General features: G+C 51.1%; 1 protein-coding gene across 1 annotated transcript in view; it reads left to right on the forward strand.

The window, feature by feature from the left end:
• Window positions 1-14675, forward strand: part of OBSCN (obscurin, cytoskeletal calmodulin and titin-interacting RhoGEF) — a 174429-nt gene that overhangs the window by 87723 nt on the left and 72031 nt on the right. Inside the window, exons 39-43 of the mRNA XM_031935294.1 lie at window positions 69-332; window positions 4547-4810; window positions 9610-9873; window positions 10405-10668; window positions 11040-11303. Coding sequence (XP_031791154.1) covers window positions 69-332; window positions 4547-4810; window positions 9610-9873; window positions 10405-10668; window positions 11040-11303 — 1320 coding nt within the window. The remainder of the gene's footprint in view (window positions 1-68; window positions 333-4546; window positions 4811-9609; window positions 9874-10404; window positions 10669-11039; window positions 11304-14675) is intronic.

Here is a 14675-nt window from a genome sequence, read left to right on the forward strand (position 1 = left end):
CATGGCCTGTCCCCCTGTGCTTCCCAGAGTCTGATCTCCTGCATGTCTGTCTGTCCATCCCTCCCCAGCCATGCCTGCCCACTTCATAGGAAGACTGAGACACCAAGAGAGCACAGAAGGAGCCACAGCCACGCTGCGGTGTGAGCTGAGCAAGGCGGCCCCCGTGGAGTGGAGGAAGGGCCGTGAGAGCCTCAGAGATGGGGACAGACACAGACTGAGGCAGGATGGGGCTGTGTGTGAGCTGCAGATCTGTGGCCTGGCCGTGGCAGATGCTGGGGAGTACTCCTGTGTGTGTGGGGAGGAGAGGACCTCCGCCACTCTCACCGTGAAGGGTAATGACTGCCTCTGGCCACGTGCATGGGTGGCTGTGTCCGAGTGGGTGTGCGTATTCCTGCCCTGTGCCCGTGTCTGCGCTATGGCCTTCCCTGTTTCTGCATGTGGTTCCTTCATTCCTTCAGTAGGGATTCCTCACACCTGCTGTGTATTACCTGTCTTAGGAGCAGTAAGACAGCAGAGAAGAGAGGGCTGTTTGAGCCCTGTGGGGTTGTAGGCAGAGACAGAGGATATGGGGAGAATCAAATCATTACAAAAGTGAGATCATAGATCTTCTCCAGGGTTAACACCAGGAAGGTAGGAAGGCAATCAGGAGGAGCCCCAGGAATGGAACACAGAAAGGAGTGGGGAGATGGCACGTGGGCTGGAGTGCACAGCCAGGGAGGGGAGGGTCCATTGTGAGGAGGCGAGAGGCAGGGTGACTGTGGGGAGGAGGTGATGGGGGTGACTGTGGGGAGGAGGTGATGGGGGTGACTGTGGGGAGGAGGTGATGGGGGTCACTGTGGGGAGGAGGTGATGGGGGTCACTGTGGGGAGAAGCAGCCACAGTGACTCTTCGTGTGTCAGCCAAGCAGAGCATCTGTGTGGAGTGGAGGAAGGGGCCCAAGACGATCCAAGATGGGGGCTTTGACTAGGACAAGAGATCCAGAGCCCTGTGGCCTGCCTGCGGTGGATCTAGGGTGTCGTCATGTGTGGGGGGTGGGAGTGGATCTCAGCCATGGCTGGGTCCCCTAGGGACATGAGGCTGCAGAACTCACCCCGGGCCCTGAACCTCTCAGTCACAGCAAGGAGAGGATTCCAGCCTCAAGCCACCAGTGTTAGCAGAAGGGACAGAGCCCTGCAGGCCTGGCCTCTTGTGTCTGTGGAGCTGGGACCCATGGCCCGGTGTGGCTGGTGTGGTGCGACGTGTGAAGGTGCTCGGGGCCTTGGCCTGGCTCGATTCTGTCAGGGAAAGCACATGGGATAAAGCCGGCCCGGGTGGAGGGCCCGAGCACCTTAGAGGGAATGCAGGGAAGGACTCTCCCAAGCTTGAGGACTTTCTTGCCCAGGACTCTGGTGGGCTCCCCTCACACTACAAGGGGTGATCCCTCAGGCCGGTGAAGGGGCAGGTTCTGGGCGCCAGGCATGGCTGTCTGGATGCCAGTGCTTTCTCAGACCGGTGGCTGAAGAGCAGATGACCAGAGTGGACCCCTGCCGGCTGCCTGAGGCAGTTGCTTCCAGAAGTGGGCGAGTTCCAGGAAAGCTTCAGGTGGTGGGTTCCCTGCTGGACCCCCTCTTGTGCCTCCTTAGAGGGCACCCTTGCATGCTGGAAGTTTCCACTGGACCCCGAAGCCCCAAGGATGCTCTGAGCTGCAGTTCCCCAGGGGCGTCCAGGGGATGCAGCTGGGCACTCTGAGGCTCCAGTCTCCATCTGGTGGGCTGGGAAGCCACCCAGCTTCAGTGCACAGGAGACAGTGGCCCTCGTCTGTCCCTGTGATCCATGGCTATCTCCTCCATGCAGGGCATGTCCGGGTGGATGGTTCCTTCATGTATTCGGTTGGTCATTTCTTATCTGCTGGACCCATGCACCAAGGCACCTGCTGCGTGGGGTTCCTGCTTGCATCATGAACACAGGGTGACAGTCAAGGTGGAGGGCGGCACCCTCCTTTCTCCCAGCAGCAGGCTCTTTATTCCCTGTCTGCCCTGGGCTCTGGCCACAGGAGCAGCAGGAACTGATGAGAAGCAGGAGCCTGGATGATTTTGTGGGAGATTTTTAGGCAGCTGATTTTTTTGTCTTTTTCCTCCAGCTATTCATCAAGGTCATGAGGCTGGGCTCACACCTGTAATCCCAGCACTTTGGGAGACCGAGTCAGGAGAGTCATTTGAGCTCAAGAGTTCCAGGCCCAACCTGGGCAACCCAGGGAGACCCTATCTCTACAAAAAATATGAAAATTAGCTGGTTGTGGTGGTGTATACCTGTGGTCCCAGCTACTCAGGAGGCTGAGGTGGGAGGATTGGTTGAGGCCACAAGTTTGAGGCTGCAGTGAGCTGTGATGGCACCACTGCACTCCAGCCTAGGCAACACTGAGACCCTGTCTGAAAAAGAAAAAAAAATTATGAAGGAGCTATAAAATAGGGAGCCACAGAATGGGGCCTGGGCCATAGTATAGTGTAACTGAGCCACCAGGCTGGTCTTGGGCCCTTGAGCGTGATGACAGATTCAGTCTGAGCCAGGATGGGCTGCAGAAGACCTTGGGGATGGGGAGATCCTGTTTGGTTCTGTCTCTTCCTCCCCATCTCATGGGTCTTGTGACCACTGCATGTGTCTGCCATCATCTTGGGGTCCCCGCTAGGATTCCAGCTCCTCTGTGTCCTGGGTGGCTTTCCTCTGCGTGTCCGTGGCCAATCTGTTCTCTGCTCCCAGGGCACTGTTTCACATCCACATGTCTATGCTTTAATTCCTAGTTTCCTCCATAGTTGGAGTGTGTCCTTGCTGAGTGTCCCAAGGTGTCTCCAGAGGGCCTCATGGTCTTTGTGTCCTCTCCAGCCCTACCAGCCAGGTTCATAGAAAGTATGAGGCCTGAGGACACCTCAGAAGGGGCCATACCGTGATGCTAACGGGCTGGACCGTGGGAAGCCGCAGTGCACAGCCTGTACTCAGCACACCCCAGGAGTGGCCCGTGTTCAGATGGCTTCCCTGTCTTCTCTGTGTTGTCCATGTCCTGTCTCTTCTGTGGGCTCAGAGGGTGTGATTGTGGCCATCTCTTCCTGATCCCCCAGCCCTGCTGGCCAAGTTCACAGAGGGTCTGAGGAATGAAGAGGCTGTGGAAGGGGCCACAGCCATGTTGTGGTGTGAACTGAGCAAAGTGACCCCTGTGGAGTGGAGGAAGGGGCCCAAGAACCTCAGAGATGGGGACAGATACATCCTGAGGCAGGAGGGGACCAGGTGTGAGCTACAGATCTGTGGCCTGGCCATGGCGGATGCCGGGGAGTACTTGTGTGTGTGCGGGCAGGAGAGGACCTCAGCCATGCTCACCATCAGGGGTAAAGATCATGTGTGGCCTTGTGGACCCGTGGCTTGGTATCTACATGTCACCGTGTCATTCTCATCTTCCAATGTGGCACAGCCCCTGTGGCGATCCTGGGGTTGTGTCTTCTCCAAGTGAGGTCCTCCGGTTGTCTCCCGCCTACCCTTCTTGTCCAGGAGGTGTCCTCATGCTCATGCTCATCCGTTTGTGTTCTCTGTTCTTCCCAGGCCATTTGCTTCCTCCCCGTGTGAATGTTTATTTGCTTCTAGACGTGTGGTCCTTTGGTGGTTTGTGTGGCTCCTTGTGGGTGTCCATGTCCCGTCCACAGAGTCTTCCAGACAGTCTGATGATCTCAGCAACTGCTTGGTCCTTCCCAGCTCTGCCTGCCAGGTTCATAGAAGATGTGAAAGACCAGGAGGCCAGAGAAGGGACCACAGTCATGCTGCAGTGTGAGCTGAACAATGCAGCTCCTGTGGAGTGAAGGAAGGGGTCTGAGACCCTCAGAGATGGGGACAGATACAGCCTGAGGCAGGATGGGACCAAATGTGAACTGCAGATTCGTGGCCTGTCCATGGCAGACACTGGGGAGTACTTGTGTGTGTAGGGGCAGGAGAGGACCTCGGCCATGCTCACCGTCAGGGGTAAAGGCCACATGTGGCCAAGGAGAGCCATATTCTGGTGTCCATGTATTGATGTCATGCCGTCTGTCTGTACTCACCCTATGTGCTCTCCCTGCATCTGCGCCACCCTGTTCCCATCACTCCGCAGGGTCTCCTCCAGCCTCCAAAGCTATTGTGGGAACCAGGAGAAACCAGCCTTGCAGCCAGCTTCCACCCCATGTGCCTACAAGGATGGGCTCCATCATGTTGTCCTGTTGGCTTCTGTACCTTGCCCTTCATGCTGTCCTGTCCTCGCCCCCAGAGTGCTCCAATGGCTCTCATGGTCCTTGTGTGTGTCTGACATACTCTGGCTCTGGCAGCCAGAGTTACATAAAGTGTGAGGACTCAGGAGGCCATGGAAGGAGTCACAGCTACAGTGCTGACAGGCTGGAGCATGGGAAGCCCCAGTCCACAGCCTGTGCTGAGCACACCCCACATGTGGCCTGTGTCCAAATGGGTTCTGTGTCTTCTCTTTGCCATCCATGTTTTGTATCTTCCATGTGCTCAGAGAGCATGATTGTGTTCATATATTCTGATCCTCCTCCAGCTCTACCCGTCAAGTTCACAGAGGGTCTGAGGAATGAAGAGGCCACAGAAGGGGCAACGGCCACGCTGCGGTGTGAGCTGAGCAGGGTGGCCCCTGTGGAGTGGTGGAAGGGGCATGAGACCCTCGGAGATGGAGACAGACATAGCCTGATGCAGGACGGGGCCAGGTGTGAGCTGCAGATCCGCGGCCTGGTGGCAGAGGACGCTGGGGAGTACCTGTGCATGTGCGGGAAGGAGAGGACCTCAGCCATGCTCACCGTCAGGGGTAAAGGCCACATGTGGCCAAGCAGCACCATGCTCTGGTGTCCACGTGTTGACTTGACGCCATCTGTCTCTGCCCATGCTGCGTTCTCTCCCCATGTCTGTGCCTGCCTGTGTAACTGCACAAGCTTCTTCCAGCCTCCAGGGCTGTTGTAGGAAGCAGGAGAAAGCAGCCTCTCTAGCCGGCTCCCACTATGTGCCTCTGAGGACTCTGTCGACATTGTCACGTTGGATTCTGTGTCTTCCATCCTGTCACATTCTGTCCCCTGATGTTCTTCATGTGTTTCTGACCCTCTCTGGGTCTGGGTGCCAGAGATTCCTATAAAGGCTGAGATGTGAGGAGGCCACAGGAGGGGCCGTGGCCATGTGCTGTAGAGCCTGTACTGAGAGAAGTCCCAGTCCACAGCCTGTGCTCAGCACACCCCCATGCAGCCTGTGCCTAGTTGGGTTCTGTGTCTTGTCTGTGCCATCCGTGTCATTCCTATCTCTTCCATGTGCTCAGAGAATGTGATTATATCTGTGTCTTTTGACCTCCTCAGCCCTGCCTTCCAAGTTCATAGAGGGTCTGAGGAATGAAGAGGCCACAGAAGGGGCCACGGCCATACTGTGGTGTGAGCTGAGCAAGGTGGCCCCGGTGGAGTGGAGGAAGGGGCATGACTGCCTCAGAGATGGGGACAGACACAGCCTGAAGCAGGTTGGGTCCAGGTGTGAGCTGCAGATCCGTGGCCTGGCTGTGGTGGATGCCGGGGAGTACTCGTGTGTGTGTGGGCAGGAGAGGACCTCAGCCACACTCACTGTCAGGGGTAAAGATCATGTGTAGCTATGTGGACCATGGCTTAGTGTCTCCACATCTCTTTATCACCACCTTCTGCCTTCAAATGTGGCATGGTTCTATGGCAACGCCATGGTTGTCTGTCCTCTAACTGGGGTCCTCTGGGCATCTCCTGCCTCCTTTCTTACCCAGGAGGTGTCCTCATGCTCATATCCTTCTGCTTGTGTGTTCTCTGTTCCTCCAGGGCCATTTGCCTCCTCCCCATGTGTATGTTTGTTTGCTCTTTCACGTGTGGTCCTTTGATGGTTTGTGTGGCTCCTTGTGGGTGTCTATGTCTTGTCCACAGAGTCCTCCAGACGGTCTGATAATCTCAATGACTGCTTGGTCCTTCCCAGCCCTGCCTGCCAGATTCATAGAAAATGTGAAAAACCAGGAGGCCAGAGAAGGGGCCACAGCCGTGCTGCAGTGTGAGCTGAGCAAGGCGAACCCCGTAGAGTGGAGGAAGGGGTCTGAGACCCTGAGAGATGGGGACAGACACAGCCTGAGGCAGGACGGGACCAGATGTGAGCTGCAGATTCGTGGCCTGTCCGTGGCAGACACTGGGGAGTACTCGTGTGTGTGTGGGCAGGAGAGGACCTCGGCCATGCTCACCATCAGGGGTAAAGACCACATGTGGCCACCTGAGTGATTCCTGTCTCCTCCCGCCTAACCCATATGTTCTGTGCTCTCCCAATGCCTCTTGATGTCATTGCCTCAAGACAATGCCTCAAGTGACTCATTCAGTCACTCCCCTGTGTGATACATCCCACAAATGCACATGGAACCCACTTGGATGACGTAATCTAGGGCCTGGGAATATGGACTTCAAGAGTGAATAGGGCAGGGACCCAAAGGAGAGCTCCACAGACAGACGTCAGGGTCCAGGAGAACTGTCTGAGGCCACTGGCATCTTGCTGGGTCTCACACATGTGCGCGGGCTCTGGGGACCCAGGCCTAGAGGTGAGGGCCTGTGTTTCTGCTGATGGACATGCACAGTAGGGTTGGGGGCTTACTGAGGAGGTGGTCAGGCCAGGCTCCACTAAATCTGCTGAGAGTGTTTGGTTCTTGTGGTCATGCTAGGCTCCTGAAGGACTGCTGCCTTTGTCTGCTCAGTGGACACAGCAGAGCACTACATCTGGGTAACTTCACAGCAGATACTTATTTTCTCAGACTTCTGGAGTCTGAAATTCCAAGATCAAGGAGTCACTCAGTTGGTTTCTCCTTAGGCCTCTTTTCTTGGCTTGTAGATACTCTCTGGTCATATAGGACTGGGCCCACCGTAACAACCTCATTACCTTTCAAAGATCCTATTTCAATACCATGACATTGTAAAGTACTAGGGGTTAGGATTTCAACATACAGGTTTGGGGAGGGGACTCAATTCAGACCATGACATTCTGCCCTCTGGCTTCCCACAATTAATTACCTTCTAACATGCAAAATACATTTACTCCTTCCTAACAGCCCGTAATCTTAACCCATTCCAGCATCAACTCAAAATCAAAATCTCATCTGAACGTCATCTAAGTCAAGCATGAGGGAGGTGAAGTATGACTCATTCTGAGGCAAAATTCTTCTTCAGTTGTGAAACATGAAACCAGACAAGTTTTGTGCTTGAAAAATTCAATGGTGGTGCAGGCATAGGATAGACGTTCATGTTCAAAAGAGAGGAAGTTGGAAAGAAAAAATGGGTCATGGATCTTATGCAGGTCTGAACCTAGCAGAACAAATTTCACTAGATTTTAAGGCTGGTAACTCAGTACAGTGGCTCACGTCTATAATCCTAGCACGTTGGGTAGCCGAGACAGGAGAATTACTTGAGGCCAGGTGTTCTAGACCAGTAGACCAGTCTGGAAAATATAGCAAGACCCTTTTTCTAAAAAAAAAAAAAAAAGGATTAGATTTGGTGGTGCACACCTGGGGTTCCAGTTACTGGGGAGGCTGAGGCTTGAAGATCACTTGAGCCTGGGAGTTTGAGGCTGCAGTGGGCTATAATTGTACTACACTCCAGCCTGGGTGACAGTGAGACCCCATCTTTACTTTTTTTTTTAAAGCCTGAAAAATAATTCTCTTTGACTTAATTCCAATCCTGCATGCCAACCAGAGTGTTGTCCCCAATCTGTCAGACCTGGGTAATATCTTATCCAGTCATCCTTGGGTAACAACCTCTTCCCCCTCTGTTCTGGGAAGAGGTGGTCCTGATCCCTGGACCTCTAGTGGCAGTGACAGCCCTGCTGATGCCTTTGGGGCCATTCTTTTATTTTGAAGGATAAGACATGTTTGCAGCCATATAGTGATAATAGCTCATTCTGGTGAATCCCAGAAGTCTGATAGTCTTCCTTCATTTTATCCCACCTCAGTCCAGTTCACTCCAATCTGCTGATATAAGATTATCAAAAACTGAGTTGGCCTCCCATGCAGTTCATGGAGGTCCACACCATCAGACAAGAGGCTTTTCCAGATAACTGGATCTCTATTCCTGGCTTCTGTTGAGATGACTAATTGGATCCATAAATTGCACACCTGGTGCTTTAGCAAATGTTTGTCTAGCCACACCCTTGATGTTATCTTCAGAACACAGTTTCTCATTTTTTACCATGTGGTTAGGCTGAAAATTTTCCAAAGCTTCAAGTATCGGTTCCTTTTTTATTTACAATTCCTTCTTCAATTTGTTTCCCTCCTCTTGCACTTTACAATAAGCAGCAAAGAGAAAACAGGTTGCACCTTCAACACTTTACTTAGAAATTTCCTCAATTAAACATGCAAAATTTTATTGTTTCTTAGTCCTACCTTCCACACACAACAACACAATTTGGACAAGTTCTTTGCCACATAATAACAAGGATCACCTTTCCTCCACTTTCCAATAACCCGTTCTTTAGTTCCATCTAAGGTCTGACCAGAAGCATTTTTAATGTCCATCTTTACATGAACACGTTGTTCACAGCAATCTAGATTTCCACTTCCACATTTTTAGATAATTGTTACAATGGCACCCTACTCCTGGTACCAATATTTCTGTTAGATTTCTGACTAGAAGTCTGAGGTGAAGTGTTGTTAGGTTGACTTCCTCTGAGGCTTCTCTCCTTGGCTTGTTGATGCAGTCTTCTGTTTTTTCACGTGGTCAGCCCTCAGTGTGTCTCTGTGTCCTAATACCCTCTTTTTATAAGGACGCCAGTCATATTGGATTTGGGCACACCCTAACAACCTCATTTAACCTTAGTTACCATTTTAAAGGCCCTATCTTTAATACAGTCACGATCTGAGGTTCCAGAGGTTAGGTTTGAACATATGAATTTGGGGGGACACAATCAGACCATAACAGGGGGTAACCAGGGTGGGGCTTGCTCCATTGTACTTTGTGAGCTCTCACTCTGCCTAGAGTCAGGAAACAAGAGAGGACAGCACGTTGAAGGGTCAGAGGTGTGGTGTAGAAGCCATATCTGGAGTCTGTTGGGGGTTTTGGTGATTGAGCCAAGGCAATGTGTATCCAGTAAAGTCAGGACAGGAGCAGTGAGGTGGAGACAGCAGGTCCTTGTGTGGGCTGGTATGGTTGGCAGTGAGCCGAGGTATGCCCATGCATGAGTAGTGCTTGATGGAAGCCCTGCCTGGGATGGGTATCTCCTGTATGAGAATGGGGAAGCAGGTGTCAGGACAAGGAGGTGCCTCCTGTGAGACTGGAGAGAGAGAAGAGGGAGATGCATCACATTATTGCATATGTGGAAGTTGGAGGAGCCTGTCTTGCTTCCTAGTAATGATAGGACATGGGTAGGACAAGATGTCCTTTGAGAATAGATCCAGAATGGAGCCCATCTCCCAGTCAATCTGCACCTCACAGGCAGAACACAGGAAGACCTCAGTCTCGCACAGTCTTTGGTCCACCTTATCCCATATCCTCGAGATCTGCTTCTGTTTCCTTCCTGGATAATCAGGTTGTGTCCCTCAGATCCTCCAGAGGATTTGATGGCTTCTGTCCATGTGACCCTTCCTAGCCCTGCCTGCACGATTCACTCAAGATCTGAAGACCAAGGAGGCCTCAGAAGGGGCCACAGCTACACTGCAGTGTGAGCTGAGCAAGGTGGCCCCTGTGGAATGGAAGAAGGGTCCTGAGACCCTCAGAGATGGCGGCAGATACAGCCTGAAGCAGGATGGGACGAAGTGTGAGCTGCAGATCCATGACCTGTCTGTGGCAGATGCTGGGGAATACTCATGCGTGTGTGGACAAGAGAGGACCTCGGTCACGCTCACCATCAGGGGTAAAGTCCATGTGTCCAGATCTGCGTTCTGATGTCCAGTTGTTCACTTCCTGCCATCAATCTCTGCCCATTGCATGGTCTCCCCCAGACTGCCACACTCTTCACATCATGCCACACTATCCCTTCCAGCTTCCTGGGCTGCTGAAGGAACCAGAATAAACTCTCATCTATATCCAGATTCCCAGTCCTGTGAGACTGTGGGCTCTGTCCCGTTGGATTGTGTCTTGTCTTTCATCTTGTCATGTCCTGTCTACCAGCACTTTCCAAGGAGTTTAATGTTCTCTGTGTTTTCTGACTCTCTCTGGCCCTGCATGCCAGATTCATGTTATCTCTGAGACCTGAGGAGCCCACGAAGGGGCCATGACTGTGATGTTACCAGGCTGAACAGAGGGAATCTACAGCCTGTGCTTGGCCTACCCTGCTTGTGGTCTGTGTCCAGTTGGGGTTTGTGTCTTCTCTGTGCCATCCATGTCCTGTCTTTTTCATGTGCTCAATATAATTGTGTCCATGTCTTTCTGATCCCTCCACCAGCCCTGCCCGCCAAGTTCACAGAGGGTCTGAGGAATGAAGAGACCATGGAAGGGGCCACAGCCACACTGCAATGTGAGCTGAGCAAGGCAGCCCCTGTGGAGTGGAGGAAAGGCCTCAAGGCTCTCAGAGATGGGGACAAGTACAAGCTAAGACAAGAAGGGGCTGTGTGTGAGCTGCAGATTCATGGCCTGGCTATGGCAGATACCGGGGTGTACTCATGTGTGTGTGGGCAGGAGAGGACCTCAGCTACACTCACTGTCAGGGGTAAAGATCCTCTGTGGCCATGTGGGCTTGTGGCTTGGTGTATACACCTCTCTGTGTCACCACCTTCTGCCTTCAAATGTGGCAGAGCTTCTGTGGAAACCCTGTGATTGTCTGTCCTCTAACTGGGGCCCTCTGGGTTTCTCCTGCCTCCCCTTCTCATCAGGAGATGTACGTCCCTGTGTGTTCCTGCTCATGCACGTCCCTGTGTGTTCTCTGTGCCTCCTGGTCCATTTGCCTTCTCATTGTTTGTATATTGCTCATCTTGCTGTGGTCCTTTGGTGGTTTGTGTGGCTCCTTATTGGTGTCCATATTCTGTCCAAAGAATCCTCCAGACAGTCTGATGATATCAGTGACTGTTTGGTACTTCTCAGCCCTGCCTGCCAGATTCATAGAGAATATGAGAAGTCAGAGGGCCACAGAAGGGACTACAGTCACACTGCAATGTAAGCTAAGAAAGGCAGCCCCCGTGGAGTGGAGAAAGGGGCCCAACACCCTCAAAGATGGGGACAGATACAGCCTGAAGCAGGATGGGACCAGGTGTCAGCTGCAGATTCGTGGCCTGGTCATAGCAGATGCTGGAGAATACTCGTGCATATGTGAGCAGGAGAGGACCTCGGCCACGCTCACCATCACGGGTAAAGACCACGTGTGACCACCTGAATGACTTTTGTCTTCCCCAACTTAACCCACATGGTCTGTGCTCTCCCAGTGTCTCTCAATGTCGTTGACATTTTATTCAGTCACTCATCTGTGTGTTCCGTCCCACAAATGCACACTGAGAACCCACTTGGATGACCTAATCTAGGGCCTGGGCATACAGACCCCAAGGGTCAGGACAGGGAGAGCAGCAGACAGGTGTCAGGGTCCAGGAGAGCTATCTGGGGCCCCTGCCATCTTGCAAGGGCCTGTGAATGTCCACCAGCTCTTGGGCCCCAGGCACGGAGGTCAGGAAATGTATGTCCTTTGACAGACATAGCGATGGCTTAGGCCAGGCCCCTCTTCAGTCTGGTGAGTGTTTTGATTGATCCTTGTGGTCATTCCAAGCTTCTAAAGGAGTATTGTCTTCATCTGCTCAGGCTAACGTAACAAAGCACTGCAGACAGTGTGGCTCAAATAACAGAGAATTTATTTTCTCAGAAGTGGGCTGAAATCTCAAGATCAAGGTGTCAACTCCTCTCTTCTTATAGACGGCTGTCTTCTCCCCGTGTCTTCATATGGTTGTCCCTCTGTGTTCCTATGTGTGTCCTAACCTCTTTTTATAAGAGCACCAGTCATATTGGATTTGGAACCACCCTAACAACCTCATTTTGCCTTTCAATGATTGTCTTTAAATACAGTGACATTCTGAAGTGTACTGGGGGTTAGGACTTCAACATACGCATTTTTTCTGAGGTGCAATTCAGACCATAACACTCCACCATGTGGATTCTCAAAATTCATGGCCTTTCTCACATGCGAAATATGTTTACTTCTTCCTAACAGTCCCAAATCTTAGCCCATTTCAGTATCAACTAGTCCAACTCACCTCTAAATATAATCTGAGTCAACTATGAGGGAGACAAAGTGTGACTCATCCAGAGGCAAAATTTTTCTTCATCTGTGAGGCTGAGAAATCAGACAAGTTATTTGCTTTGAAGTCACAATGGTGGGAGAGGTATAGGATGGATATTCTTAATCAGGGAAAAACTGGGAAGGAGAAGTGGGTCATGGGTCCCAAGCAAGATGTAACCCTAGCAGGACAAATATCATTAGGTTTTAAGGCTTTGGATTAATGCCCTCTCCTCTGGACCCAATAGGATTGCAACTCTACCCACTCAGCCCTGAGTGGAGGTGTCTGGCTCTCTGTAACCGAGGAGGAGACAGCCTTACTTCTGGAGCCTGTGCCCTCTACCCTCTGGTTATAGTGCCATTCCTGTCAACCCCTGAACCAATTTTGGGGTCATTATTCCTTTTTCTTGCAGAATATCATGTTTATGTCCATGTAGCTCTATTGGCCTATCCTGTGGATTCTCAGAAGTCTGACATCCTTTGTTCATTTTGTCCCATCTCTGTTCCAATCAATTCAAGCTAGCACAGCGTTTCCTCTGGTATAAAGGTCTCAAAAAAACTTTGTCCCATGTGATCCATGTGGGTCAAAGCCACCAGACAAGAGTTTTCCACAGATCTTTCCTTGATGATCTCATTTTTATTACTGGCTTCTGCTGAGAGAGCTGAATGGATCCATAAACCACACACTTGATCTGTTTAGCAAATGGTTGTCCAGCATTGATACTCTCCCAGAATAATGCTTTCTCAATTTTTTTTTTTTTTTTTCGCAGTACGTATAGCCTGAAAATTTTTCTGTATCTTCAAGTTCTGGTTCCTTTTTGCTTAACAAATCCTTTTTGAATTTATCTCTCTCCTCTCACATTTTAATATTAGACAGAAACCAGGCTATGTTTTCAATTCTTTGCTTAGAAACTTCCTCAGGTAAATATATCCAATTTTGTTGTTTGCAAGTCCTACCTTCCACAGAACACTAGAATAAAATTTGACCAGGTTTTTGGCCACTGTATAACAATGATAGTCTTTCTCCAGTTTTTAATAATAATGTCTCCCATTGTCATCTGAGGCTTGACCAGAATCACTTTTGACACCCATATTTTCACCAACAATTGCTGCCTGCAAACACAGTTTTTTGGCATGTGCCTGAAATACCTTTCAGCTACGTCCCATTACGAAGTTCTAAAGCCACGTCCACATTTATAGGTATTTGTTCCTTTGGCACCCCACTCCTGGTACCAAAGTCTGAATTTGTTTGCTTGGGTTGCCATAAAGAAAGTATCATAGACTGGGTGGTATAAATAATAGAAATGTATTTCCTCACCATTCTGGAGGCTAGATGGTTTGAGTTCCAGGTGTCAGTAGGGTTGGCTCCTTCTGAGGCCTCTTTCCTTGGCTTGTAGGCAGCCATTTTCTCTGTGTCTTCACTGGTCCTTCTGTGTTTGTGTCCTAATCTCCTTTTCTGATGAGGACAGCATTTATATTGGATTAGATGCCACCCTTGTGATCCCATTTAGCATTAATCAGCTCTTTGAAGGCCCTATCTCAAAAACAGTCATATTCTGAAATAGTGGAAGTTACGACTTCAACATTTGACTTCTGTAGAAACACAACCCATAGCAGGCTATGGCTATGTAATTGGGTTAGGCTCTGCTCTGCTAACTTGTGAGCCCCCTGCCTGGAGTCAGGAGGCAAGAGAGAATGGTAGATTGTAGGTTCAGAGGTGTGGTTCGAGGCCACATCTGGTGTCTTCATGATCTAGGTGATATGAATCAGGGTAATATATAGGAATGTGGATTCGTAGAGTCAGTCCAGGAGCATGTTAGATGGAGGTAGCAGGGCATTGTGTGGGCTGGGATGTTGTACAGTGAGCTGAGGTAGATCTAAGCATGGGCAGTGCTGGATGGAAGGCCTGTCTGGTCAGGCTGTCTCTTGTGTGAGGGATGACAAGGGAGCAGTGGATGTTGGGACCTGAAGGTGCCTCCTATGTCATCATAGAGAGATGTCCATCACATTATTGCATATGTGGGTTGCAAGTTGGAGGAGCCTGTCTTGCTTCCCCATGATGAAAGTTCACAGGTAGGACAAGATGCCCTCTGAGAAGAGATCCAGGATGGAGCCCATCTCCCACCCATCTGCACCTCACAGGCAGAATGTAGGAAGTCCTCACTGTCAGATGCACTTTGGTCCACCTCATCCCAAGTCCCTCCAGCTTTCCTGCTTCTGTTTTCTTCCTGGATGTTCAGGTGTGTCCCTCAGATCCTCCCGAGGGCTTGATGGCTTCTGTCCATGTGACCCTTTGTACCCCTGCCTGCCCAATTCACACAAGATCTGAAGACCAAGGAGGCCTCAGAAGGGGCCACAGTCACACTGCAGTGTGAGCTGAGCAAGGTGGTCCCTGTGGAATGGAAGGAGGGACTTGGGACCCTCAGAGATGGGGACTGTGTTCTCTGTTCCTCCTGGGC

Source organism: Piliocolobus tephrosceles, chromosome 1 (genome assembly GCF_002776525.5).
Source record: "Piliocolobus tephrosceles isolate RC106 chromosome 1, ASM277652v3, whole genome shotgun sequence".
NCBI lineage: Eukaryota > Metazoa > Chordata > Mammalia > Primates > Cercopithecidae > Piliocolobus > Piliocolobus tephrosceles.